The sequence below is a fragment of the Heteronotia binoei genome, chromosome 3 (assembly GCF_032191835.1).
Source record: "Heteronotia binoei isolate CCM8104 ecotype False Entrance Well chromosome 3, APGP_CSIRO_Hbin_v1, whole genome shotgun sequence".
Taxonomy (NCBI): domain Eukaryota; kingdom Metazoa; phylum Chordata; class Lepidosauria; order Squamata; family Gekkonidae; genus Heteronotia; species Heteronotia binoei.
In genome coordinates, this window is record NC_083225.1 from 175,434,614 (window position 1) to 175,462,498 (window position 27,885).

At 46.4% G+C, this 27,885-nt stretch overlaps 1 protein-coding gene across 2 annotated transcripts in view; it reads left to right on the plus strand.

Annotated features, from left to right (window-relative positions):
• Positions 1-18,631, plus strand: part of CWC15 (CWC15 spliceosome associated protein homolog) — a 206,603-nt gene extending 187,972 nt beyond the window's left edge. Inside the window, exons 1-7 of one of the 2 annotated variants that reach the window (XM_060234918.1) lie at positions 2,986-3,143; positions 5,762-5,942; positions 8,231-8,343; positions 10,809-10,897; positions 14,433-14,543; positions 17,288-17,406; positions 18,190-18,631. In XM_060234918.1, the coding sequence (XP_060090901.1) occupies positions 5,812-5,942; positions 8,231-8,343; positions 10,809-10,897; positions 14,433-14,543; positions 17,288-17,406; positions 18,190-18,319 (693 nt within the window). In that variant the 5' untranslated portion in view covers positions 2,986-3,143; positions 5,762-5,811 and the 3' untranslated portion in view covers positions 18,320-18,631. Of the gene's footprint in view, positions 1-2,985; positions 3,144-5,761; positions 5,943-8,230; positions 8,344-10,808; positions 10,898-14,432; positions 14,544-17,287; positions 17,407-18,189 lie in introns of those variants that run through there. The other variant, XM_060234919.1, reaches the window with a different exon arrangement.
• Positions 18,632-27,885: the final 9,254 nt, after the last annotated feature.

Consider the following 27,885-nt stretch of genomic DNA (forward strand, 5'->3'; position numbering starts at 1 on the left):
TTAACGTCTTTAAAAATCCTAAGTGGAACAACAAGAAATCTCCAAAATTTTGGGTTACGATTTCAAGAAAACTGCAGAGACTTTTTTGCTTGGATTACAATCGAAATACCATATGGGTTAGTACAGAAAATTTATAATTAAGTTTTGTAACCATATGTTATCAATAAATTGTTAAAACACAATAAAAATCCTAAATGGAAAAGTTGGAGAAACCAAAAAAGAAAAGGAAAAGGGATTTCCCCACCTCCCTCAGCCTGGGCCACTGTTTGAACTCCTTCAGTCTCTCCTTGAGAGCCAGTTTGGTGTAGTGGTTAAGTGAGCGGACTTTTATCTGGGAGAACCGGGTTTGATTCCCCACTCCTCCACTTGCACCTGCTAGCATGGCCTTGGGTCAGCCATAGCTCTGGCAGAAGTTGTCCCCGAAAGGGCAGCTGCTGTGAGAGCCCTGTGTTTGTTGTGGGGGAGGAAGATAAAGGAGATTGTGAGCTGCTCTGAGACTCTGAAATTCAGAGTGGAGGGCGGGATATAAACCCAATATCATCTTCTTCTTCTTCTTGTCTGTGGTCTCTTAAATAGGTTTTCCTCCCAACACACACTGAGGCTTTTGTGCTATTTGCTTCCTGCATAAAAGGTTTTGCTCTGCCACCATTTTAATCTTTATTTGCCTCTCATAAGGTATTATAGGAATAAGATAGTATTTGGAACCTGCCTTCAGCATATGGGGTATACCAAACATGACAAATACTTTAATTAAACTGACTGGTATTTAAATGCTGGAAGCAAGATTTTTGAGTTCAAAACAACTCTTCAGGCATAGGCAATGGAAAGAAAAATATAAATAAATAGATAAATAAAGGATATAGCTGCAGGCTAATTTTAATGTTCTTGAGTCAAGAGTTTTTTAGAATGAGAATGTTTCAACACAGACAAAAAATGAATGTGGCCAAACACTAAAAGAGGGCAGACACATCTTAAGGAAGCTATTGTTTGTTAAGGGAAGCTGTTTACTAAAAATAAGTAAAAGCTCCTAAACCTAAAAATAACTTGTCCCTTTCTAATGCTAATGCTAATCCCCAAGTAACAGGATTACATTCTTGCAGCGTCTGAGGACAATTGTTTTCCGTTCTGTTCCTTGACACCTCACGTTTGGAAACACTATAGCCTAACCCATGGGTGAAAAGCCTCAATATACCTGCTCATCCTCCGTGGTAACGTTGCCGGCTTTGGGTTGGGAAATCCCTGACATTTTTTCCAGGGCAACTGGTCTCTATAACCTGGAGAGCAGTTGTAACACCGGGAGATCCCCAGGCCCCACATGGAGACTGGCAACCCCGTCTCAAGGTGTTGCAAAGGTTTTGGTAGCTTTGCTGGTACGCACTCACAGGGATTAAGAACAGAAGAACATAAGAGAAGCCATGTTGGATCAGGCCAACGGCCCATCAAGTCCAACCCTCTGTGTCACACAGTGGCAAAAAATGTTATATACACACATACACTGTGGCTAATAGCCACTGATGGACCTGTGCTCCATATTTTTATCTAAACCCCTCTTGAAGGTGGCTATACTTGTGGCCGCCACCACCTCCTGTGGCAGTGAATTCCACATGTTAATCACCCTTTGGGTGAAGAAGTACTTCCTTTTATCCGTTTTAACCTATCTGCTCAGCAATTTCATCGAATGCCCACGAGTTCTTGTATTGTGAGAAAGGGAGAAAAGTACTTCTTTCTCTACTTTCTCCATTCCATGCATTATCTTGTAAACCCCCTGAGGAAGGTGTCGTCATCTTCCTGTAAAACCCAGCTCAATGGCACTCGGAAGCAGACTATGGTTAATGAAGAAGGCAAGAGAGGTACTCTGTACATGCTCAGAGGCTTTATTTTTATTGCAGCCGTGCAAGCACTGATCCCCGCCAAACTCCTGAAGCTCTGCTTCTGCTTCTCCAACCACATAAGCATTTGAAGCACAGACCTTCCCTGGCTCCTTTGTGCTACACACCTGTCCAGGAATAAAACCGCAAACTATTTCCGTCTCGGTAACCAAAAAATACTTGGTTGGTCTTAAAGGTACAACTTGACTCATGCTTTGTTCAACTGCTTCAGACCAACTCGGCTGCCCACTTTAGAACGTTAACCCAATCCCGTTAACGTTCTAAATCACGTGACCAGCTGCCAACAGCTGCCCCAGCTAGGAAAGAAACGCCTTCAGTAGAAAAGGGCACGGAGTCCTAAAGTCTTCACACTACCGGTTACCAGTTGCTTGCAGCCCTTTGCGGGGCAATGACATGATGTGTGAGATAGAGACCTCTAGTTCTCTGTACCCCCGCGTGTTTTTTTAGTTTAATTGTACTGAACTTTGGTGACTCTCTAATAGTGAGATGCATCACGCATACAAAGAACAAAAAAGTGTGAGTTAAAAAAAAATTAGACACAGAGGCACACACAGATTGAGTCCAGTAGCGCTTTTGAGACCAACAAGTTTAATTCCGGGTATAGCCTTCGTGTGCATGTTTCTGAATGTAAAGAAGTGTGCATGCGCAAGGAAGCTTATACTCAGGATTAAACTTGTGGGTCTTAAAGGTGCCACTCCTATTGCTTTTGTTCAGACCAAAACGGCTACCCACCTGCATCTATCGAGACGCACACGCTCAGCTTCCAATAAAAACTGAAACTCACAGGTGGCTACCAATGTCCCCCCAAGTCTTGTGAGGAAAAAATCTACTTTGTGAGCTACTGGCATTAAAATTGTGAGCTATTGCATAAATTAGTTTGCTCTGGGGCCATTTTCCCTGAGCTAAGAAAAAAATCTATGAGCCAGAGGCTAAAAAGCTGTGAGCTAGCTCACACTAACTCAGCTTAGAGAGGGAACACAGGTGGCTACTACTGTTGACGATGGCAGCAGAAATGCTATCTCTCTACCATGAAACCCCCTTGCCCTTGGAAGTTGAGCCTTCGATTTTAGACCGGAAGTGTTAACCGGGCCCCGACGCTTAAGGACTACTCTTGCTTCTATGGAGGCAAAAGTGGCCGCTCCTGCTTCTCCTTTCTATGGTTGACCGGAATTGCCGTGCATCTATGGTTTGCAGCGCGGTGCAGTCTGGGATGGTGGAAGAGTAATGGCGCTGTCGGCCTAGCTGGACTGTGAGGTGGGTGATCCCGGGACCCTTAGCCGTCAAAGGGCGGCGTTAGGAAGGGGGATGTGGGTGCTGTTCGCGTCCTTGTGTGGATTTGGCTGGCTGCATTCAATGCAGGACTGCCTTCGCTGCATTGACCAGGGTTTAAACCCAGACGAAGCCTTTCTCATCCGTTACAGGTGCTGCATGGGCTTAGCGGAATTGAAAGAAATTGTATTATCATCCATTATGGCTGTTGAAGTTGATACTGCGCTTATTTTGTGCATAAATATTACCTTGCAACGTTGATAGGTATTGGTCCGGCTGCCTCTTGATAGAGGATGATATCTGTCTGTCTCTGCTGAGAATTATGTTCGTGCATCCGATTATAGGGCCCGAGGGTATATGCTTTGCATCTTTTACTAAAGCAGTGGCATCTCCTAAGAGAAATACATCACTGGAAATCTGTGGGAAAACAATCTCAGACTCTTATTCATGGCATTTAAAAATACTACTGGGGAGAGAAGGAAAGCGGTTAGGTCACAAGTGGCCAAACTGTGGCTCTTCCCGACATATTGTGTGATTCTCAAAGCCCCATCAGCCAGCTTGGAGAAGGCATTTGTGTCTTTCAATCACTTCTCCAAGCCAAGAATGCAGTTAAAATTCCTTCCTTCCTTCCTTCCTTCCTTCCTTCCTTCCTTCCTTCCTTCCTTCCTTCCTTCCTTCCTTCCTTCCTTCCTTCCTTCCTTCCTTCCTTCCTTCCTTCCTTCCTTCCTTCCTCTGCCATTTATTCTCTGTGGCTCTTATGTTAAGCGAGTTTGGCCACTCCTGGTTTAGATGTTTTGGCAAAATGGTCAGAGTGTTGAGATATACTTTCACTTCAGATTCACTTTCAATTCATGCTTCCTTGGAAACAAAAACAGAGAGAGAACCAAATAAATCATTTAAAAATTTATCAGAAAAGCTCATTCTTGCATTTGCTCTAACAAGTGACCAGCTTAGCTTGTCAGGACTTGGAAGTTAAGCCAGGGTTGGGCCTTGGTGTGTACTTGGATGGGAGACTATGAAGGAAAACGGGAGTAGTTATCCATAGGCAAGCAACGGCAAACAGCCTCTTCTGGTGTCCTGTCTGGAATGCGGTTGTGGTTGCTGTGAGTTAGCTGTTAGTTGAAGGCACCTTTTTCTTTTGTCAGGTGAGGCACTGCAAAGTCCAGGCATGTAGCAATGCAGTAAGAACAGGGATGAGAGAGGGAAAAATCAAATGCTACCAAGAAGGCCAGAATTCCACATCCACCTCTGCAACAGACCTGGGATGCATAACCTTAAGACAATCCTAGTGCCTTAGCATCCTTTTTGCAAAATGAAAAAGATTTTCTGCAGGATTTCAAAACGGCGCTTTATTCTAGGTATAGGAGAATTGGCTAGCTTGGGTTTAATGGCCTCAGTTTTTGCCCAGGCCAAACCTTGTGGTGCCTTAAAAATGGCTTCCAGGATGGTGGTTGTGTTTGTATTCTGCAGTCAAAATATTGAAGAGCCCTGTGGCATCTTAAAGACTAACAGGTTTATTGTGGCATATGTTGTCATGAGCCGGAGCTCACTTAATCGTATGCATGAAGACCAAGCAGCCTCTGCCTCGTATCAGTTAATGCCACACTGAATCCATTCATTTTTAATGTGTTACATGACTCTTTATTATTTTGGCTTAATTTTATGTATTTTGATCATGAAGAGTGTTTCATCTGATGTATGAAGTAGACCATGAGTATATTGGGCAAAGAGAACTATGGACACTGGTAGTACGTAACTACTAGCAGCTACTCCTTTTCTGCAATTTGCCTTTTAGCTATAAAATCTGCTAGATTCTAGAGCATGGGTGGGCAAACTTGCCTAACGTAAGAGCCACATAGAATAAATGTCAGATGTTTGGGAGCCACAAGACTTGAACGTCAGATGTTTGAGAGCCGCAAGATGGAAGGAAGGAAGGGAGGAAGGAAACTAGATGGTGGAGGGAGAAGTGAAAAGGAAGTAACTTTAACTTTAAATGCATTCTCTAAGCTGCCAGTTGGCTTGGCTTGGAAAGTAATTTAAAGAGAGAGATGCCTCCTCCAAGCCAGCTAATAGGGCAGCTGGGCCTTTGAGAGCCATATAATATGTGTGAAAGAGCCACATATGTCTCTGTGAACTGCAGTTTGGCCACCCCTGTGTAGAGACAATGCAGGATTTGCATGTTCCTGATATACTGGCTAATGCGTTGATGGTCTCCAGTCTAAAGTGTTGTTACTGTATTTACTTTCTGGAAGTCCCCAGATCTCATAATGGAACTCAAAAAGATGATCATGAAAGAATAATTTATTAGAAATATTTTAGTTCCTTGCTTCTCTTTTCCCTTTTTTGTCTCCATATGTTATTTCTGTGAGGCCAAACTACTATTTGGAGTATCAGTGTAGAGCTGGGGGGTGGGGGGAAGCAGAAAATTGAAAGAAACAATGTATTAAGCCCTAGGCTAATGCCTATCAGTACTTACCTGGAGTAAGTCCAGTTTAATTCAGTGTGGCTGTCTTCCAAATGCATGTGAAAAGGACCTCAGTGCAAAACCACATATATGGCAAAACTTTAGGGTTTCTTTTAATAATGTGCTTACTATTTAATAGGGAGGCTGTAACTTCCATGTGCTGTGCATTTGGGTCCCACAGTACTGAAGATGACTACTGCAGCCAGACCGACGTTTGAGCCTGCGAGAGGAGGGAGAGGAAAAGGAGAAGGCGACTTAAGTCAGCTGTCTAAACAATATTCCAGCAGAGATCTTCCTTCTCATACTAAGATCAAATACAGGTAAAAGGCAGTTTATGCATCTTGTGTAAAGCGATTTCTGCATCGGAAGTCTGTTTAGCAGAGATTACGTTTTCTCAGGTTTGCAGGGGATTTTTGCCTCGCTCCTAGATCTCTACTGGTATGTAAGAATGGATTATGGGTGACCAGCTGGAGGAGAGAGAACTTTTGAATTTTTTTTCTGAACACTGAAGTGCCACAAATGTCTTTTGTAGGCATTCCTGGGCAAGCAGACCAGGAAAAAAAACATGCATAAGCTTTTGTGGAGAGCCAGTTTGGTGTAGTGGTTAAGCGCGCAGAACCAAGTTTGATTCCTCACTCCTCCACTTGCAGCTGCTGGAATGGCCTGGAGTCAGCCATAGCTCTTGTAGGAGTTATGCTTGAAAGGGCAGCTTCTGTGAGAACTCTCTGAGCCTCATCCACCTCATAGGGTGTCTGTTGGGCGTGGGGAGGAGGTAAAGGAGATTGTGACCACTTTGAGATTCTTGAGATTCAGAGTATAGGGTGGGATATACCGTATTTTTCGGTCCATAAGGCGCTCCAGAACATAGGACGCACCCCCCTCCTGGGGGGCGATCCGCTGCCTCCGCCTTCGATCCCGACGCTTCCCCCGCGCCTGCCTGCCTGGCTCCAGCTTCTTCCAGCAAGCGCTGGGATCGCTCCATGCTGCCCCCACCGCAAACCCAGCGCTTTGCGAGCGCCGGCTGTGGAGGGGGCGACGTGCTTTCTCCGTGCCTGTCTGCCTGGCTCCAGCTCTGATGCTTAAAGCAAGCGCCGGGATCGGAGGGCGGAGGAAGTGATCCTGGCGCTTGCTGTAAGCATCAGAGCTGGAGCCAGGCAGACAGGCACGGAGGAAGCACGCTGCCCCCTCCACAGCCGGCGCTCGCGAAGCGCTGGGTTTGCGGTGGGGGAAGTGTGGAGCGATCCCAGCGCTTGCTGGAAGAAGCTGGAGCCAGGCAGACAGGCACGGGGGAAGCGCCGGGATCAGAGGCGGAGACAGCGGGTCGCCCCCCAGGAGGAAGGTACCTTCGCTCCATAAGATGCACACACTTCCCCCCCACACTTTTTTTTGGGGGGGGGAGTGCATCTTATGGTCCAAAAAATACAGTAAATCCAATATCTTCTTTTTCTTCTAAAAAAAGACAAATAAGTGGGTTCTAGGTTGAATCAAGCCTGAACTCTCCCTAGAATCTATAATCACTGAGGCTATTGTACTTTCTTCACATCATGACAAGACCAGGCTCACTAGAAAGAACAATAATGCTAGGAAAAGTTGAAGGCAGAAGGAAAAGAGGAAGACTCAACATGATTGACTTAGAGGAAGCCAGTTTGCAAGACGTGAGCAAGTCTGTTAAAGATTGCACATTTGGGAGGTTACTCATTCACGGGGCCACCTGACGTGAGTCAGCTTGATGCCACATAGTGCAGTGAGTCTGTTGATTTCATTTGGCTTAGTCTGGAGTGACTCTGCACAGGGTTGCACTGGGAGTCTGCTGCCAGATCAGGATCTAAGAGTAGACTCTTGAGGTGGACATGCCCTGAAGGTCCTGATGGAGTAATGCTGTACCCATACTTGCATGGGGTAGGGGAAGGGCTACAACTGAAAAAAGGAGCTTGCCTAAGGCCTAGTGCAGGGGTGGCCAAACTTGGTTAACATAAGAGCCTCATAGAATAAGCATCAGATGTTTGTGAGCCACAAGACATGAACATCAGATGTTTGAGAGCTTCAAGACAGAAGGGAGGGAGGGAGGAAGGAAAATAGATGGGAGGAGGGAGAGGCAGAAAGAAAGCAACTTTAACTTTAAATGCATTCTCTAAGCTGCTGGCTGGCTTCACTTGGATAAGTGATTTAAAGAGACAAATGCCTTCTCCAAACTGGCAGGTGGGGCAGTGGGGGCTTTGAGAGCTACACAGTAAGTGTGGAAGAGCCACATGTGACTCCCAAGCGGCAGTTTAGCCACCCCTGGCCTAGTGAATTCATAGCTGAGGGGAGATTCCCAGCTCACAATCTGGGCCACTGTCCTGCACGTACATGAACATGCAAAGCTGCTTCTTGGTGAGTCAGACCACTGGTCAATCAAGGTCAGCTCTGCCTACTCTGACTGGCAGCGGCTTTTTGGGGTCTCCCGTAGCCTTTCACGCCACCTCCCACCTGGTCCTTTTAACTGGAGATGCCAGAAACTGAACCTGGGAGCCTTCTGCACACCCAACGTCGGCACTCAGCCCCTGCCCAAATGCTGCCGGCTCAATAACTTGCCCCCTTCAGCTTGCCCATTTGCTTCTTGTTCCAGGCAAACCACCCAGGATGCCCCTGAGGAGGTGCGCAACCGGGACTTCCGGAGGGAGCTGGAGGAGAGGGAGCGAGTCGTTGCCAGAGAGAAGAACAGGGACAGGCCAGCGCGAGGTTAGTGCTGCCCTTGCAGACCACAAGGACTTGTGGGGGGGGCGGGGCTTGTGGCCTGACGGATGCTGGGGAACTACCTGTAACTCAAAGGCAGGCCTTGGGCACTTCAGAAAGTGAACTGAAGTCATAGAAATTTATTTATTTATTTGATTTGATTTATATCCCGCCCTCCCCGCCAAAGCAGACTCAGGGCGGCTCACAACATAAAATCCCACAAACAATTAAATTAATGAGTATTAAAACAGTTAAAACAGAAAAAAAAACCAGATTGAGTTGGTGCTATTCTGGTGGCGACGGCCTTCTTCCGCTTCTCTTAAATACCGGTGCCGAGTCAATTGAATGCCAGCCGGAAGAGGGCAGTCTTGCAGGCCCTGTGTGTTTATTATTTATTTGATTTGTGTAGCTGACAGCCTGCCACAAATTTAGAGAGCCAGGTTGGTGTAGTGGTTAAGCGCGTGGACTCTTATCTGGGAGAACCGGGTTTGAATCCCCGCACCTCCACATACCCCTGCCGATGTGACCTTGGGTCAGCCACAAGTCAAGGCTGTTCTGCTCAAGAGCAGTCCTGGGAGAGCGCTCTCAGACCCACCTACCTCCCAGGGTGTCTGTCGTGGGGAGGGGAGGGGAAAGGAGATGGTAAGCCACTCTGAGACTCCTTTGGCTAGCGAAGGGCGGGGTATAAATCCAGTCTTCTCCTCCTTTCTTTTCTCTAAGATGGGGACCCAGAGTGGGCTCTCTCTTTCCCCTTTCTTCCATCTTATCCTCACAACAGCACTGTGAAGTTAGATCAAGGCGGCAGCCATGTTAGTCTGTCTGTAGCAGTAGAAAAGAAGAGCCCCATGGCACAGAGTGGTAAAGCTGCGGTACTGCAGTCGGAGCCCTCTGCTCACGACCTGAGTTCGATCCCAGCGAAAGCTGGTTTCAGGTAGCCAGCTCAGGTTGACTCAGCCTTCCATCCTTCCGAGGTCGGTAAAATGAGTACCCAGCTTGCTGGGGGGAAAGCGTAGATGACTGGGGAAGGCAATGGCAAACCGCCCCGTACAAAGTCTGCTGTGAAAATGTTGTGAAAGCAACGTCGCCCCAGAGTCGGAAACGACTAGTGCTTGCACAGGGGACTACCTTTACCTTTAGCAGTAGAAAACAGCAAGAGTCCAGGAAGCACCTCAAGGACCAACAAAATTAGTGGGAGGCAGTGAGCTTTCATCAGTCACCACTTCTTCCGATACCCGAAGATATCTGAAGAGTGAGTGGTGACTCATGAAAGCTCCTGCTCTCCCACAGATTCTAGTAGTCTTTAAGGTGCTACTGGACTCTTGCTCTCTTTTCTACCATGAAAATAGTTAGGGATGAGAATGTGTGATTGGGGGGTGGGGATTCAGACTTGGAGTCTCCCAGGCCCTGCTTAGGGGAGGCCGTGGAGATTTCCCCAGGACCCAGCCTTCCTAACTATCTGCTGGGATGGAGAGAATCCAGGAGATGAGAAGCAATACTCAGAGCAAAGGGGTGCATAGCAGAGGTGCTTTGGGGAAGGCGGAGAAGAGGAGAGAGCATGTAACAGTCTGCTCAGTCTGATGCAGGAACATATGAAGCTGCCTTATACTGAATCAGACCCTTGGTCCATCGAAGTCAGTATTGTCTACTTAGACTGGCAGCAGCTCTCCAGGGTCTCAAGCTGAGGTTTTTTCACGCCTATTTGCCTGGACCCTTTTAGTTGGAGATGCCAGGGATTGAACCTGGGACCATCTGCTTACCAAGCAGATGCTCTACCACTGAGCCACCATCCCTCCACATAAAGCAGACGTTGCTGGGGGAATGTACTGATTAGGAGATCATGTGTTTGCCCAACTATGTTATCTGGTTAGCCCAATAGCTCTCGCTGGAGGTGTGTCCCAAATTTCAGCACTTTGGGAGGAGGTGCATGGGACTCCTTCTCTGGCCAGGGTTTCAAAACTGCACAAGGTGGTTATATGAAGGAATAGATAGATTAATGGAGGATAAGTTTATCAGGCACAGTGTCTGAGGGGAACTTCCACAGTCAAAAGCACTGAATCCCAGAGCCAGGAGGCCACATCAGGGGAAGGCCTCAGCCTCTATGCTGTGTTGTTGGCCCTTGTGCGAGGCAGGATGCTGACCTAGATGGACCACTGGTCTGATCCAGCAGGGCTCTTCTTATGTTCTCATGAAGGCCTCAACCTCTCTGCCTGTTGTTGGCCCTCCAGAGGAACTGGTTGGCCACTGTGTGAGGCAGGATGCTGGACTAGATAGACCTCTGGTCTGATCCAGCAGGGCTCTTCTTATGTTCTTATTACCGCATGCCTTTGGATGCTAACCATATTGGTGCAGCTGAGACTTGATAATTCTGGCGTTTGCGAAATCAGGTTTTGTAAGCCTCTGCGGTTGTTACTTTCCTCCCCTTGTTGCTGGTCGTGTGAGCGCTTACCATTGTCCCTGTGTTTCTTCCACAGAACACACAACTTCCTCCTCAGTGTCTAAGAAACCTCGATTAGATCAGATTCCTGCTGCTAACCTGGATGCAGATGATCCATTAACAGACGTACGCATTCTTATCTAATTTACTTCATGTATGGTCAGCCTTTCTCACTAGAAACTCAGGAAGGGTTACACTTCACAGCAGTGCAGTGAGAACAGTACAATTGCGTGCACCCAACGATTGCTATGCGGCCATTGCAAATAGGTTCTCATTGCAAACAGTTGTCAATAATAACTGTGCAGTCATTGCAAATAAGACTAGAGAACCTTGTGCTAAAGGGGTAGCCTTTATTTGTTTTTATTTTATTCCATTTTTAGCCCGCCCTTCCCATAGAACAGGCTCGATGCGGGTTACATCATAAAAACAATCAACGGTAAAAGAACATTTTAAAATATATAAAATCTAAAATTACAGAGTAACAATAGGTACTAAAATGGCAAATTCTGCCTCACTGACAAGGCCTGTTGTCCAGATCCAGCAGGTCTTATAGCACTGGGATGGAATTAAAGGGGGAGGCTGGTAACAAGTGTTGTCCGCTGCCTCAGCTGAAAGCCTGGCAAAAGAGCTCTGTTTTACAGGCCAGGAATTGAAGCAGAGTCCAGATCTCCAGGGGGAGCTCATTCCAGCAGACGGGCCAGGACTGAAAAGGATCCAGCGAAGTGCCAGCAGAAATATGGGTGCAGTTCTGCTTGTGCCAGCAGAAATGTGAGTGCAGTTCTGCTTGTGCAAGAACTTGTGAAACAACTTAGCACTTCCCTCCCTATCTATTACACTACCCAGGAATCAGTTGCGCAAGTTCTGGCACAAGGAGATATAAAAATGGGGGTACAGCACATCTTTTCCATACATTTCTCCTTGTGTGGGTCTCTAGCACAAGCAGAATTTTTGCTCAGGATCCAGCCCATGGTCTAATACAGGCTGAGAAAGCAGGAGCTTCAGGACTGTAGAACAATGCAGTGAAAAGTTTAAGTTACATGCAATAGATGATATAATAATGATGGATAAAAAAATTAGGCAACAGCTCAATTAATAGATGATGTAATGTGCATAATCGTTATGACTGTGTAATGGTTATGTAATGTGTGTACGAGCATGTAACAGTGTCTTAAGGGGAAAGCATGAGTGGGCAAGGGTATGAAGATGTTGCAGATGAAGTTGAGAGCCAGTTTGGGGTAGTGGGTTAAACACACGGATTCTTATCTGGAAGAACCGGGTTTGGTTCCCCACTCCTCTACATATACCTGCTGATGTGACCTTGGATCAGGCACAGGTTGTCTCAACGCTGTTCTGCTCAAGAGCAGTTCTCTCAGAACTCTCTCAGCTCCACCCATCTCACAAGGGTGTCTGTTGTGGGGAGGGGAAGGGAAAGGAGATTTGTAAGCTGCTCTGAGTTTCCTTTGGTTAGCAAAGGGCGGGATATAAATCTTATCCCTCCTCTTCCTTCCCTTTTTCCTCCTCCTCCCCCCTTCTTCTCTGTTCTCCTTCCTCTTCCTAAGCTATGCTATTTTAACTGTTTTTAAACTATTTAAAATTTGATTGTTTTAATTCTTGTCGTAATCCGCCCCAAGCCCGCTTGCAGGGAGGAATATAAATTGAAATAATAAATAAAAAAAATAAGAGCCAGTCATCCAGTGGGAGAGACTTGGCTGGCCCAGTGAGATTCAATACAAAGGTGGTGTCTTTAAAAAACAGGGCCTGCTTCATCAGGCACAGACACCTCTTTCAGCCTGAAAAAAAGCCATGATTACAACATTAAATCTTTAGCTAGGTTCATGGATCTGGCTTCATAGGAATAATGGCTTTGTTACAGGGCACAACAGATGGGCTTTCTGGAATACTGGAAGGCATTCAGCATGGGAGGTGGGGCAGAGTCCTTAAAGGAATGAGGAGCTATGAAGTACTGGGAAAAGTCCTTTTCTGCAGGCAGTGAAAACACCCCACAGAGTCCATCAAAATATCTGTCATCGGCTTGTACACCTTGCAGCCTACAGAGACAAATGCAGCTCATCCCCCCATGCATTACAACCCATCAGGGACTCTGTAAAAGTCTTGATTTTGCTGCCTGCCAAAGAGAATCCGTGGCTTAGAGGAGGAGCATCTGCTTGGCATGCAGAAGATCCCAGGTTCAGTTCCCAGCATCGCTGGTTTAAAAAGCTCAGGTTGATCAGGTGGGGTGGAAGACCGCTACATGAGAGCCTGCCTCAGTAGACCAATGGCCACTCTCAGTATAAGGCAGCTTCATATGTTCTGGTGAATCATCACTGGTTAGGCTACTGTACAAGGCTGGCACATTGTGTTTGGCTAGGTGGATGGCAAATTACGTAGGGCTTTGTTTTCCAGGAAATGCTGCCATCACTGTTTTGCCTAAGCTTTCCGACAATCACAAGGACTAGGAGTTTGCTTTTATTGTTGCTTTAGAGCAGGGGTCCCCAACCCCCTGGCCCTTGGACCTGTACTGGTCTGTGGCCTGTTAGCAACCGGGCCTTGAGTTGTATAATTATTTCATTATATATTACGATGTAGTAGTAGTAATAATACTAATAAGACAATAACATTGGATTTATATCCCGCCCTCCCCTCCAGATCTCAGAGTCGCTCACAATCTCCTTTACCTTCCTCTCCTACAACAGACACCCTGTGAGGTCGGTGGGGCTGAGAGAGCTCTGACAGAAGCTGCCCTTTCAAGGACAACTCCTGCGAGAGCTACAGCTGACCCAAGGCCATTCCAGCAGCTGCAAGTGGAGGAGTGGGGAATCAAACCTGGTTTTCCCAGATAAGAATCCACACACTTAACCACTACACCAAACTAATAGAAATAAAGTGCACAATGGTATCATCCCAAAACCACCACCACCACCCCCAATCTGTGGAAAAATTGTCTTCCCCAAAACCAATCCCTGGTGCCAAAAAGGTTGGGGACCACTGCTTTAGAAGACTCAAAGGGGCACACAAGCGAAGCCAGATTCTCTTGACTGCTTCCTTACAACTGCGCCTTTGGGTTGATCAGGAAGCTTTGGCAAACTTAGAATCATAAAGCTGGAAGAGACCCCCAGGGGTCATGCCCAGAGGAAGACAAAAAAAACTCCAAGATCCCTGGGCCAATCTAGCCTGGAGGAAAATTCCTTCCTGACCCCACAGTGGCAATTGGTATTACCCAGGGCGTATCAGCTCATCTCTTCCTGCCTTCCCTTTCACGGGTGGGTTTTTGTGTCTAAATAGGGAGAAGGCAATGGCAAACCACCCCGTAAAAAAGTCTTCCGTGAAAACGTTGTGATGTGGCGTCACCCCAGAGTCAGAAACTACTGGTCCTTGCACAGGGGACTACTTTTACCTTTTAATGGTGGAAAACATCAGTGTTCACAACAACTTCCCAGCATGTTGCATGACCAACCATGCTAGTGTTTTGTGTTTATTATGACATTTCTGAAAAGTGGCTTGCGGAGGCAGTAAATAGAATGCCGGGCGTTGAAAGGGGCTACAGATCTGCTTTGCTGTAACACGACAGTAGCACAGTTGACTTAAGCTTTGACTTAAAAGTGCTTCCAGTTTTGGAGTGGGAAATGGAGACAACTGAGCACTAATGCGGGTTCCTTTGTAGGAGGAAGACGAGGATGAGGACTACGAAGAAGAGAGTGACGACGACACAGCAGCTCTGTTAGCCGAGCTTGAAAAGATAAAGAAGGAGCGGGCCGAAGAACAAGCCCGAAAGGTAAAAATGGGATTTGTATCTTTTTGCATTCAACGAAGCCACCTTAGGCATTTAAATAGGACTTTCAGTGTTCAAAGTTGTTCGCATACTTTATCACAGTAATCCTTACAAAAGTCTTTAAGACCAACAAAGTTTTATTCAGAATGTAAGCTTTCGTGTGCATTCTTGGTTGGTCTCAAAGGTGCTGCTGGACTCCTGCTTTGTTCTGTTGCTTCAGACCAACGCGGCTGCCCACCTGGATCTACCTGTAGGGTCAGCTAGCCTCATTCCCATATTGTGGGGTGGGTGGGGAGCCGGGCTAAGAGAAGGTATCTTCTCCAAAGCTAGCCTGTTGGGTTCCTGGCAGAGGAAAGATTTGAACCTGCGGCCTCCCAGCTTGCACTTATGTAATCCAAAGCTTTGTTTCCTGCTTCCATCTATATTCAAAGCAGCTTCCTGTAGTGGGTAACTAGCCACAGCTCAACCGCTCGCTTGCAGCAGCTCCGGACTCTCTGTCTAACCTACCGTGGCCCATTCCGATTGGCAGCGACTCTGCAGTTGTCTGGGCAGCATCGTTTCTCAGCCCTGCATTAAAAATCCCTTTTTTAAAAAAAAACTAGAAGACCCTGGGGGTAACTGTGGCAACAGCATCTTCATCTTGTGAGGCATCGTAGACTCCCAAATGTTTAATGTGGCGAATCCAGTGTTGCATTTCTGGGGCACTGGGACTTCTGTCCAGAGATTGTGTCTTTTGCAGTCGCAATCTTGCCACAGCCAAAGCTGCCCCCCACCCTGAAATCCTACTCCTGGGTGGAAAAGGAGCTGGATTTTAGGGTGATCTGCCCCTGACTGTTTACAGTATCCTGCCCCAGCCAAGATGCAGCTAAGCTCTGAGGATCGTTTTGCACTTTTTGGTACAAACAACCGAAACGTGTGCATGACTCCCTGTGGAAATGCTGGTCTGAGTTGCCCGTTCTGACTGGTAGAAGCTCTCCAGGGTTCAAGATTGACTGTGTTGCCTGAAGTATTCTTAAGTAGACGGGCTGGGGCCATAGCTCAGTGGTAGAGAATCCCACGTTAACGGTGCCCTAAATCACAAGAAAATGTATCAAGGGGCCCATATACCAAACTGGTATAGATAAATAATGTCTAGAAATGGCCACTAGAGGCCAGTAGAAATTGCTAGAGAAACCCTAAACTGCACGTCCTCTTTTGTCCGACAGCTGATGTCCTAACCAGATGCAACTACTGCGAAGGTCTGCTTAGACCTTTTTTGCTCTTTAGCAATGGGAAAAGAGCAACCGTCCAGTAGGACCTTATTTGTGGCAGGGTCGGAGCTCCCACGAGTCACCTGAATCTGAAGAAGTGAGCAGTGACTCAGGCAAGCTCCTCCCCTGCCGCAAATCTTTAGTCTTGAACGTGCCGCTGGACAGTTGCTGCTTTTTCATCGCTACAGACAGACTGACCATGCTACCCTTGTGGACCCTTTTCTTTGTGTTATCCTTCCAAGAGAGTCTTCCCTCACTCTCTTCCATGGGACCTTGATCACCAGTGGCCGAGCCCAGGCAAACAGTTCTGTGCTCACACACAAAGGAACCACCCCCCTCCCATCTGGACACTGACCTGCGAGGGGGCTCACTTGTTTGCTCTCACTCCTTCCTCCTCAAGAGCAAGCAGCAGTGTCTGGGATACTTCTAGCTGCTGCGGCCAGCGTAGCTGAAGGTTCCGCAGACTCCCCTTCCAAGGTGGGGAAGGATGCCACAGAGCATTCAGCCAATCAGAAGCGTCGCTGATAGCAGCTGAAGGATTCTTAACCAATCAGCAAGCCCTGTGATGAAAGTTAAGGCAGAGAAAAAGCATTTAACCAGGCGTATGCAGTGTTTATTTGATTTACAAAATGTATACCCCACCTTTCTGCCTTTTGCTAGCCTTTAAGGTGCTGCAGGCGTCTTGTTCTTTTCTAGCGCTACAGGCAGACTAACGTGGCAAAGACAGCTTCAAGAGGGGATTAGACAAACACATAGAACAGAGGCTGTTAGCAGTAAGGTATAGATGGAACACTGTGTCTGAGGCAGTGATGTTCTGTATTCTTGGTGCTTGGGAGGCAACAGTGGGAGGGCTTCTAGAGTCTGGCCCTGCTGGTGGACCTCCTGAGGGCACCTGGGTTTTGGCCATTGTGTGACACCGAGTGCAGGACCAGATGGGCCATTCACCTTATCCAACATGGCTTCTCTTATATATGGCTACCCATCTTGAGTCAGATTTGGAATTAGTACTAAGTTTATTTAAAGCAACAAGGATGGTTATTGCAATAAACTGGAAAAAGCCTGCAATCACCAACAATCAACGAGTGGTTTAACAATATTTGGCTTATTGCACTATTATTTAAATTAACATACTCTCCTTCCTTGGAGGTTTTTAAAACAGAGGCTAGACGGCCATCTGTCATCAATGCTGATCCTGTGAACTTAGGAACTCTAGGAAAGGGCTAGTAGGAATAACTCTATGGAAGCTGATTTATTTACTCAATATTGGATATTGCTCTTTTCTTAAATGAAAAAAAAAATATATGATGAGATAAGGATGTTCCTAAATTATATGCTGTGATATTGATCTTTGTTAAGGCCATTCGAGGGAGGAAAGCCCAAATCTGTCCGGAAGAGGATGGTGTGTGGTTACCCTTGCAACTTCCTCTCCGGTCAGACTGAAAAGAAAATGGGAGGCTTTTGTCTCATGTCCTGACTGATCTGCTCTTGTCTTGGCAGGAGCTAGAGCAGAAAGCCGAAGAGGAGAGGATACGGATGGAGAACATCCTGAGTGGCAACCCGCTGCTGAATCTCACTGGTCCGGTCCAGCCACAGGCCACCTTCAAAGTGAAGAGGAGGTATGGAGTTTTGTTTGCTGTACCGTTGGAGGGCCCGCCTACTAGCACCAAAAGACAATTGATCCTGTGAAGGCGGAAGAGGAATACATGGAGGGTACAGAGTTGCAAAAGATCAAAACCAATGTTTTATCCATAATTCGGTCTAATGAGTCCAGGTCAAAGCTGACAAAGGTGTGATGGTTCTGATAGTCCTGACCAGGGCTTTTTTTTTGTAGGAAAAAGCCCAGCAGGAACTCATTTGCATATTAGGTCACCATTGTTTCACATAGTGGTTTTTGTTGAAAAACCCAGCAGGGACTCATTTGCACATTAGGCCACACCCCCTGATGCCAAGCCAGCTGGAACTGCATCCCTGCTCAAAAAAAGCCCTGGTCCGGACCAGTGGTCCCTCTTAGCTGAGTTAGCATGAGGTAGCTCACAGATTTTTAGCCTCCAGCTCACACCTTTTTGTCTTAGCTCAGAGCACAGTAATTTATGCAGTAGCTCACAACTTTAATGCCAGTAGCTCACAAAGTAGAATTTTTGCCCACAAGACTGCTCAGCTTAGAGGGAATATTGGTCCTGAGGTGTCTAGTAGGTGGGCCCTCTTCCTTCTAGGGACCCTGTGGGAGGCGCATGGGTGGCCCAAAGGTGTTTGTAGAAAGCAAAAATCTCCCATGACATTTCAATGCAGACTAATATTGAATTTTCTTGCCTTCTCTTTCTGCCCATTTCTCCTAATAGTTTGGCTGAAATAATTTGTTTCACTCTCTCTTCAACACCCCCTCTTCTCCCCCCCCCCAGGTGGGACGATGATGTGGTTTTTAAGAATTGCGCCAAGGGTGTCGACGAAACGAAAAAAGACAAAAGATTTGTCAACGACACGCTGCGGTCAGAATTCCACAAAAAGTTCATGGAAAAATACATCAAATAGTACACATTTTGTTTGGTATTTTTTAAGAGTGCTCTGTGTGTGTCGATGCGCTGGACAGAGCAAGCCTCTTCCCCACCTGAAAAATCTCACAATTTAAAACTGAGAACCTGCAGGGTAGATTGGTCTTTCCCAAGTTCATCGTCACTGTTTTAACTTCACTCAGCATCTGGAATATCCGCTGGTGGTTCTTGTGTTCCAGCTAGGCTGGCTGCCTTCCCAGAAATGAATGTTTGTTTGTTGGTATGGATTTACTTTTTAACAGCTTTTCTGTAAATGCTTTGAAATTTGTTTGCAATAAATCCTTTGTCCGAAGGCTTGTGTCTGATCTATGGAATTTCTGAGCTGCTTTAAAAAAGAAGACTGCAGATTTATACCTTGGCCTTCTCTCTGAATCAGAGACTCAGAGCGGCTTACAATCTCCTATATCTTCTCCCCCCACAACAGACACCCTGTGAGGTGGGTGGGACTGAGAGGGCTCTCACAGCAGCTGCCCTTTCAAGGACAACTCTTGAGATAGCTATGGCTGACCCAAGGTCACTCCATTATTTGCATGCGGAGAAGTAGGGACTCAAACCCGGTTCTCCCAGATAAGAGTCTGCACACTTAACCACTGCACCAAACAGGCTCTCCAAAGCAAATCCAGATTCTTCAACTTAGTGTAGTGGTGTTAAGGGATGCTACTTTCATACTCACCCTGGTACAGCTTCCAAATGTATAGAACATGAAGGTGATATTTGTGTGAAACTTCATGGAGTTTGTAGGTCTGGATAATACGGAGTTTGCTGTAACCAACATAGTTCTGAAGGAGATCACATATATGTATATATGCCTTGGTTTTACCTTGAAGTCTAACGAAGTAGACCTTGCCTTGTGAACGCTTATGTTAGAATACATTTATTAGTGTTTGTGGTGCCAAAAGACTTGTTGTTTTATTTACTCACTGTATGGTGAAGCTGAAGCTCAAATCCTTTGGCCACCAAATGAGAAGGGAGCACTCACTGGAGAAGATCCTGATGCTGGGAAAGACAGAAGGCAAAAGAAGAAGGGGACGGCAAAAGATGAGATGGCTGGACAGCATTACTGATGTAACTCACGCAAATTTGAGCAGATTTCAGAGGATGGTGGAAGACAGGAGAGCCTGGCATGACTTGGTCCATGGGGTTGCAAAGAGTCGGACCCGACTGTGTGACTGAACAACCCAGCTCTATCTGCTGATGGATGGCCACCCAGATTCGGCCCCAGAAGAATTGGGTAGGGCATTGGAAGCTGTGGCTGGTTGGTTGCAACAGAGCCGGCTGAAACTGAATCCATCGAAGACGGAGGTGCTGTTCCTAGGTTATATGGGACTGGGATCAGAGATCAGGCTCCCATCCTTTGATGGGGCTCCATTGATGCCTGCATGAAGGGTGAAGAGCTTGGGGGTATTTCTGGATGCCTCTCTTAACCATGGAGGCCCAGGTTACCACCACTGCCAGATCGGCCTTTTTCCATCTGAGGCGGGTCAGACAGTTGGTCCTGTATCTCGACCCCCGCGACCTGGGCACAGTAACCCATGCAATGGTCACTTGCAGGCTAGATTATTATAACTCTCTATATGGGGCTGCCCTTGACCCTCCTCCGGAAACTCCAGCTGGTGCAGAACGCTGCTGCACGGATGTTGACTTCGTCGCCTGTATGGGCACAGATCCATCCTGTGCAGCATGAACTGCACTGGCAACCCAATGAGTACCAGATCCGGTTCAAGGTGTTGGTACTTACCTTTAAAGCTTTGTACGGCCAGGGGCCAGCATACCTTCAGGACCGCCTCTCCCTGTGTGAGCCCCATAGATCCTTACGATCAGCAAACCAACAACTTTTGCTAATACCCGGCCCCAGAGACGTCCATCTGGCCTTGACGAGGGCCAGGGCCTTTTCAGCCCTGGCCCCTGCCTGGTGGAATGAGCTCCCCCTGGGGATCCGGGCCCTGCAGGAGCTGCTTCAGTTCCACAGGGCCTGTAAAACAGAGCTCTTTCGCCAGGCTTTCAGCTGAGGCAGTGGGCGTCACTTGTTATCAGCCTCCCCTCCTCATTCCAACCCAGCGCTACAAGATCTGCTGGACCTGGACAGTGGGTCACATCTGTGAGGCAGAATCTGCCATCTTAGTCTGTCTGATTTTTAGATTTTATATATTTTAAACTGGTCTTTTATTGTTCTTACTGTTGACTGTTTTTATGATGTAACCCCCCCTGAGCCTGTTCTACAGGAAGGGCAGGCTAAAAATCGAATAAAATAAAATAAATAACATGGTAAAAGCAGATGGGAGAGCATGCTTTAGTGGACAGGATTATGAGCTCTTTAGTCTAAAGATAGGTTCAGGACAGACAAAAGGAAGTATTACTTTACCAAGAGAGTGATTAAAATGTGGAATTGGCTGCCAGAGGATGTAGTGGTAGCCACAGGAATAAACACCTTTAATGAGGGATTAGATAGATTCATGGAGAAAATAAGTATTAACGGCTACTAGCCATGGTGACTGAGGGGAACCTCCACATTCAGAGACGCTAAACCTCTGCATCCCAGAGCTAGGAGGCAACATCAAGGGAAGGCCTTGGCCTCTCTGCCCTGTTGTTGGCCCTCCAGAGGAACTGGTTGGCCATTGTGTAAGACATGATGCTGGTGGACTGATCCAGCAGGGCTCTTCTTATGTTCTTTAGATCAGATGGATGGGAGAATAGAAACCCTGCTTTTGAGCCTTCAGTAACCAATATGGTTAGGTATGTTTACCCCTGTGGTTTCTTAAAGATTTTGCGTCCTTGTCTCAGCCAGAGAGTGAGAGAGCATCCTCTGGGTGTACAGGGATCTGGGCTGGAGAGGACTCTGCACCGCCTCAGAGACTGAGACTTCCATCGTTACCTTTTGGGAAAATGTTATCTCTCATATATTTCTGTGTTCACCTTATTCTGTTTCAACGATGAAGCAAGCACTGTTCTGTTTTAGAGGGAGGCTTGGCCTTTCAGAGTTTGCCTTTCTAGTAAAAAAGATTTCAAAGGCCTTGGTACATAGCAGGTCCCCCCTTTCCCCTCTTAAGCCTTGTAAAAACCATACTACTTTAGGAAAATACTTTACAGTAATCCTTAAAGGGGGAGCTACAGATGGCCTGGAGGTGGGGAACAGATGTTCATCATGGGAATTGGTTGGCTTGCTTTAGACCGGAAGTCATGAAGACAGGATCCTCAGGTGACATCCAGGGTATATTCAGTGAGGGAAATTTAGCCTGGAATTTTCTGTTAAGCACAGGAAAAAATCTCAGGGAACAAGATCAGGTAACAGATAGGGGAATGTAAATTATTCCTGCTTGTTTCTTTTAACATTCACCCCCCCCCCCTAATTTTCCCCAGTCATTTCAGTTCTCAGTGTTTCACTGTTGGTTTTGTACTTTTGTATTGTGTATGCGAACTGTACTTTTGCAGGAAGTTTTAGTTCTCTTAAGGGGAAAATTCCCATAAACATTAGAGGAAAATCCGTTAACCTGGTCTTGCTTTGCCTCCTTTAAAAACTAATTCCCTCCCCCACCCCGAAAAAAAGAGAGACTGCCTCTTTGAGTAACAGAGGGAAGGGAAAGGACAGACAACAAGGATGGGAAAAGTTGATATCAATCATCACCAACAGCAGCCTGTTCCAAGGCAGCTGGGCCTCCTCTTCCAATATCAACAAGATGGCTCCAATATGTACATTAAAGTTACTCAGTCATAATGCCCCTTTCTCTTCCTCACACATACAATATATGCCTAGAAAACCACAATAGTATACTGGCTAACAGAGTGAGCTATGAATCCAGAACAACCTCACCTCTGTCACCAACTCACTAGCTAGTTAGCCTTAGACAAATTATTCTCTCTTTGCCTCAGCCTGCCTGACTGCCCCCTCATCTGTAATAAAATAAAACTTGTCAACCTTCTAAGATGGTTGTAGATTGCCAGCAAAACAATGTCTGTTAAATGCTTTGAACACTTGGAAGTACAAAAGTATGCTATGAAAATATGAGCAGCCGTGTTCAAACTGTTGCTCAGGGCTGCATTGGCAGGTGAGCTTTAAGTGCCTAAAAGGTGTTTTGATAATTTAGTCAGGAGGGAAATTTGGGTGTGGGAAATGGGAGGATAATCTATAAACATGGATGATACTTCTCTCTGCTCTCCATGAGCCGGTTTGGTAGAGTTTAAGTGTGTGGACTCTTAATCTTGGAGAACAGGGTTTGATTCCCCACTTCTCCACATGCACCTGCTGAATGAAGAATCAGTCACAGTTATTGAAAGAGCTCTCTCAGCCCCACCTCCCTCACAGAGTGTCTGTTGTGGGGAGAGGAAGGGAAGGAGATTGTAAACTGCCCTGAGACTCTTAAGTGAAAGGTGGGGTATAAATCCAATCTCCTCCTCCAATGCTTTGTTTCTTCTCCTCCTCCTCCTCCTTCAGTGTGTTCTTGAATATTTCAGCATCTTTTTTTTTCTTCAACAAGCACATGTCTAAGCTCCTTCTGTAGTTGATGCAGTGCTCTATAATTCCCTTCTGTATCTGATTTTTTCCATCCCTAATCCGCACACTCCCTTGTCGTGTTTCACTGGGCTAGAAACCAGCAGCTGTCTCGCCAAAGGCTGTAATCTTCATTTGGCTCCTATAAAAGCCCACAGCAATTCCCATCTTGCTGCCTTGCTGGGTAATTGTCTGCCATTGAGCAGAAAATGAAGATTCAGATGGATGACCAATCAGACTATTTTAAGCTGCACTGCTCTCCAGATACAAGACAGAAACTGAGCGCTTGCTTGCAAATTTGTCAAGATTAGTGCTGGGTAGCATAGCAGCTGAGCATGTGAACCTGCTTCAAATTTTATCCTCGGTGACTTTAATTTTTATTAAATATTTCAATGGCCAGTGTTTTTTATCCCCCTCTTCTTCCCAAGATCTCGGTGTATATGGTTCTCTCCTCCCCACCCCCAGTTTTCATTTTATCCTCACAACATGAGATAGATTAGACTAAGAAGAGATGACAGGCCCAAGTTCAGCTAGTAAGTTTCACGGACAGCAGGGATTTGAACCTGGGTCTTCCTAGTCATAGTCAGTCTATCTTTATTATGGCCCACAAGTCATACAGAAGCGGAACAAAACCATGTTAATGAATCAAATCATATCTGAAGGTATATCATTCATCCTGGAACATCAGGCAATGAAAAGGGTAGAGGTTTATCAAAGGAAACAGTCTAATACTCTAACCAAAGCCCTCACCAAAGTTTCATCTCTCAGGGCGTTTTCGCACTTACCTTACGCCGGAGCGACGTCCCTCTTCACCGCGCAGCGTCTGCGCGGATTTCGCACTAATTGCTCTGCAGAACCTGGAAGAGCCGCAAAGTCCCGCGGCTTTTGCGTCGCAAATGTAAACCGCCAAAAACCAGTTTACATTTGTGACACAAAAGCCGCGGGACTTTGCGGCTCTTCCGGGTTCTGCGGAGCAATTAGTGCGAAATCCACGCAGACGCTGCACGGTGAAGAGGGACGTCGCTCCGGCGTAAGGTAAGTGCGAAAATGCCCTACGTCTCAGACCTTTTTCCAGTCTGCCACTTAGGGATAACAATGGGCCTAGCCTTCAGGTCCACTGTGAGACCATAGGGTTGTACAAGGTTCTTTGCATGGCTTGAGGTGTTCAGTATGAATGCTGGATTGTTATTGGAGTCTATATTTATTATTTTTATCTTAAATTTCTATCCCGTCCTCTCCGCAAGCGGACTCAGGGCGACTAACAGTCAGTTCAGATGTTTATATTTACAATTTAAAACCAAGAAAATACCATTACAATTAAAGCATTTAATGGTGCTGTACCATTTCAATATAGGCGGGCTCTGCTTTCCTGATGGTGATATGGCTTTGGGGCTTTCAGCTGAAGCCTAAAATAAATGCGACCACAGGGGAGAGGGACTCCTGTCCTCATGGAGAGCACACACACAATGTTCTGATGCTGTAGTGTTTGTTGGCATAGGTGGATGGAGCTGAATTGGGCTGTGTTTCAGTGGCAGACAGAAGTTCCTAAGTTCACTTCCCAGGCCCTGACTATCTCATCAGATCTTGGAAGTCAAGCAAGGCCGACCCTGGCAAATACTTGGATGGGAGACCTCCAAGGAATACCAGGGCTGGGACACAAAGGCAGGCAATAGCAAATCACCTCTCTGAAATGTCCAAACTCCACTAGGGGTTGCCATGACTTCCAGGCATGTATGCATGCGCACACACACACAAATATACATACAAGGCTTTTTTGGTAGAAAAAGTCCAGCAGGAACTCATTTGTCATATTAGGCCACACCCCCTGATGTCACTATTGTTTCACATAGAGCTTTTTAATAGAAAAAGCCCAGCAGGAATTCATTTGCATATTAGGCCACACACCCTGACACCAAGCCAGCCGGAACTGTGTTCCTGTGCGTTCCTGCTCAAAAAAAGCCCTGCATACAGACACGCACAAATACCTCCCCACTACACGCAGATAAATTCAATCCCCAGAATCTCTGGCTGAAAGAATAAGGTAGTTGGTGTTGCATAGTGCGTATCTAACACAGCAGAATTACATTTGTGTGCTGCTTAAATTCCCATGGAGCCTTTCTTTCTTAGTAAACGAACACAAACCTTTTATTTTAAGGAACTCCTGTTGAGGATTGGCTAGAGGTAGCATTCTAAGCTAACTGGGATGGAGAGACGCAGGAGAGCACATCTTGATGTCACAATGGAAAGATGGAGAAGAGTCTGAGAAGGTGTCAGCCAGAAAGAAAAAAGGAGTCCCTGAGAGTGGCAATCTACACATCAAAGGCACAGTGCCAGAGAAAGTGGAAAGGAAGGATACACAGGGGCCGGATCTATCTCTAGGCTCTTCCACATTCTCATTTTCATCACTCGTGTGTCCCTCTTGCTTCAAAGTTTTTCCTTATTTTCTGCATGTGCTTTGCTGCCTCTAGTGGTTGATTTTATATTACATTGATTTGTGTCCAGCATATCTCCCTTCCCTTTAAAACTGCAGGATAATATGCCAGACTTACAGCAGTGCAATATCCAATCCTCCACTAGAGGCAGCAAAGCATGTGAAGGAAACGCTGCTCCAAAGCAATATGACCATATAAACAATAAAAATTAGAATGTGGAAGCACTCTATCTCCCTGGCTCTATAAGCCCTTCTGAAGTCTGAGTCTAATAAGAGACATCACATAGGGCTTTTTTTGTAGCAGAAACTCCTTTGCATATTAGGCCACACACTCTTGAGGTAGCCAATCCTCCAAGAGCTTACAGAGCTTTTAGTACAAGGCCTATTGTAAGCTCCAGGCTCTAATATGCAAAGGAGTTCCTACAAAAAAAGCCCTGTCAGGTGACATGCAAGACCTCTACCTGAGACCCTGCCGGTCAAAAGTGGCAAAGCCATTGATAAACAGACATGCTTGTCTACGTGTCCCCTTTCAGATGTTAGGCAACGGAGATTTCTTGTCGGAATGTTTTCACATACTGCAAAAAGAAACAATTTCTCGTACATTTCAAGCTAGACCTGTGTGCTTGTTTCGAACTCTAGAAAGCAGTGTATATACGGGGAAGCAGTTAAGCCTGTAAGCCTCACATGAAGTTTGAAAGGAAACAGGCTGCCCAATGTGGCAGTATTTTGGGTGACAAATTAATTCTCTGAGCTAGGAGGGTCTTTTTTTTCCCATATGAGTATGTGTAAGGAGAGATGGATTATGCTGAAACTGTTTACCATCTGTATTGAGAAGGGAGAGCGCTGTAGTAAGGAAAGTATCCTTAGGCATCACAGGTGAAGCTTTCTTACACTCGCACATCCATTGCCAGAAGACTGGTTTACTACTTAACGGGCAATCTGACAATTCCGCTGTTATTTGAAGTAGTGAAAGGGGCTGTTATTTTAAAAAGGAAACGAAACTTTTAAAGGAAGAGTCCTGAGGGGGGCCAGCCCCCAGAGCTACTATGGAGCAATTGTTGATATATCTTCAGCAAAAATTGTCATGGGAGATGTTGCTGTGATCTTCATTACGAATCCTCCAGTCCTGCAAGGGAGATCTGCACATGCAACTGATCAGGGCTTTTTTTTTTTTTGTAGCAGGCATTCCTTTGCATATTAGGCCACACACCCCGGATGTAGCCAATCCTCCAAGAGCTTAGAGGGCTTACTGTAAACTCCAGGAGGATTGGCTACATTGGCCTAATATGCAAAGTAGTTCCTGCTACAAAAAAAGCCCTGCAACTGATGTAGGGTTGCCAAGTTCCCGCCAGGGGCAGGGGATCACCCAGTCTGGAGGACCCCAACCCGCCAGCAAGCAGCAGGCTGCGGGAGGGATACCCACCCCTGAAGAGCTTTATCACTGTGCGCCATCCCCGGTGCAATGACATCACCTGGAAGTGATGTTATCGCACTGGGGGGGTCACTCAGGAACATTCTAGGACTAGCAGTAAAACTCTATGGTACCATAGTTTTACTACCAGTCCTAGAGTGTCCCCGGCATGATAACATCCCTTCCGGGAGGTGTCATCGCTCCACATGTGCAAAGCATGCAAGAAAGAACAGTCCCCTGTTGCAGCGGCAGAGAGACTTGGCAACCCTAAACTAATGTGCTGAACTTTGAATGGCTGCAGCACCAGTCTGAGGCATGGATACCTCCTAAAATTACAGTTGATCTCCAGGCTACAGAAATCAGTTCCCCTGAAGAAAATGGCTGCTTTGGACAGCATTATATATCTCACTTTACATCATTTCCCAGGCTCTTCCTCACAATCTCCAGAACTTTCCAAACTTGGGAGCTGGCAAACATAAGATTTTTATGGGAGGAAACGTGTCCTGCTGCCAGAGCCACCGATTGGAGCAGGGCCATTTTCTAAGAAGCAAGTTGCCGCATATTTCAATGGAAGTTGCTTCCATGGAAGAAGGCTGAGGATCACCACCAAGAAAAATTATGGTTTTGAATGCTCAGTGTGTTGACAAGCAGGGAAGTGAGGAACAAGCTTTCAAGGCACAAGAGAAACAGACCTGCCCCCTTTTGGGGTGGTTTTTCCATCTATGGTTGCATGTCTTGGCAAGGCCAGTCAAACCTCCTATTCATCTCTCCAGCCACTGACTCAGGTCCTGCCTGGGAAATTCCAGAGGGAGGGAGGGGGGGAAACTTTCTCAAACCCACTAACTGGAATGCAGGCTGCAAGAGGGAGGCTTCTTTCTCATGGTCTTTTGGCTCAGAATAGTAAATCCCAAAGGCAGCTTCCATCTTGACCCCTCACCTTATCATGACAGGACTGGGCACAAACAAACAAAAAATCCTCCGCAAAAGCAGAAAATGCAGACTTCTGGGCAGTTTCTTGCACATTGCATTAGGATGCGGTGGCAGCAGTGCTGTTTCTGCTGGCCTTAGCCAGAATTGACAATCTCAGCCCAAGCTTCACATGGTTTAAGGCTCCAAGTAATGAGGCATTAACCAGGAAGTGCAGGCTTTTGGGTCACACCCAGTGTTTTCACCACCATATGTGAAGCAGAAAATCCACAAGGGAACAGGGTTGCCAGA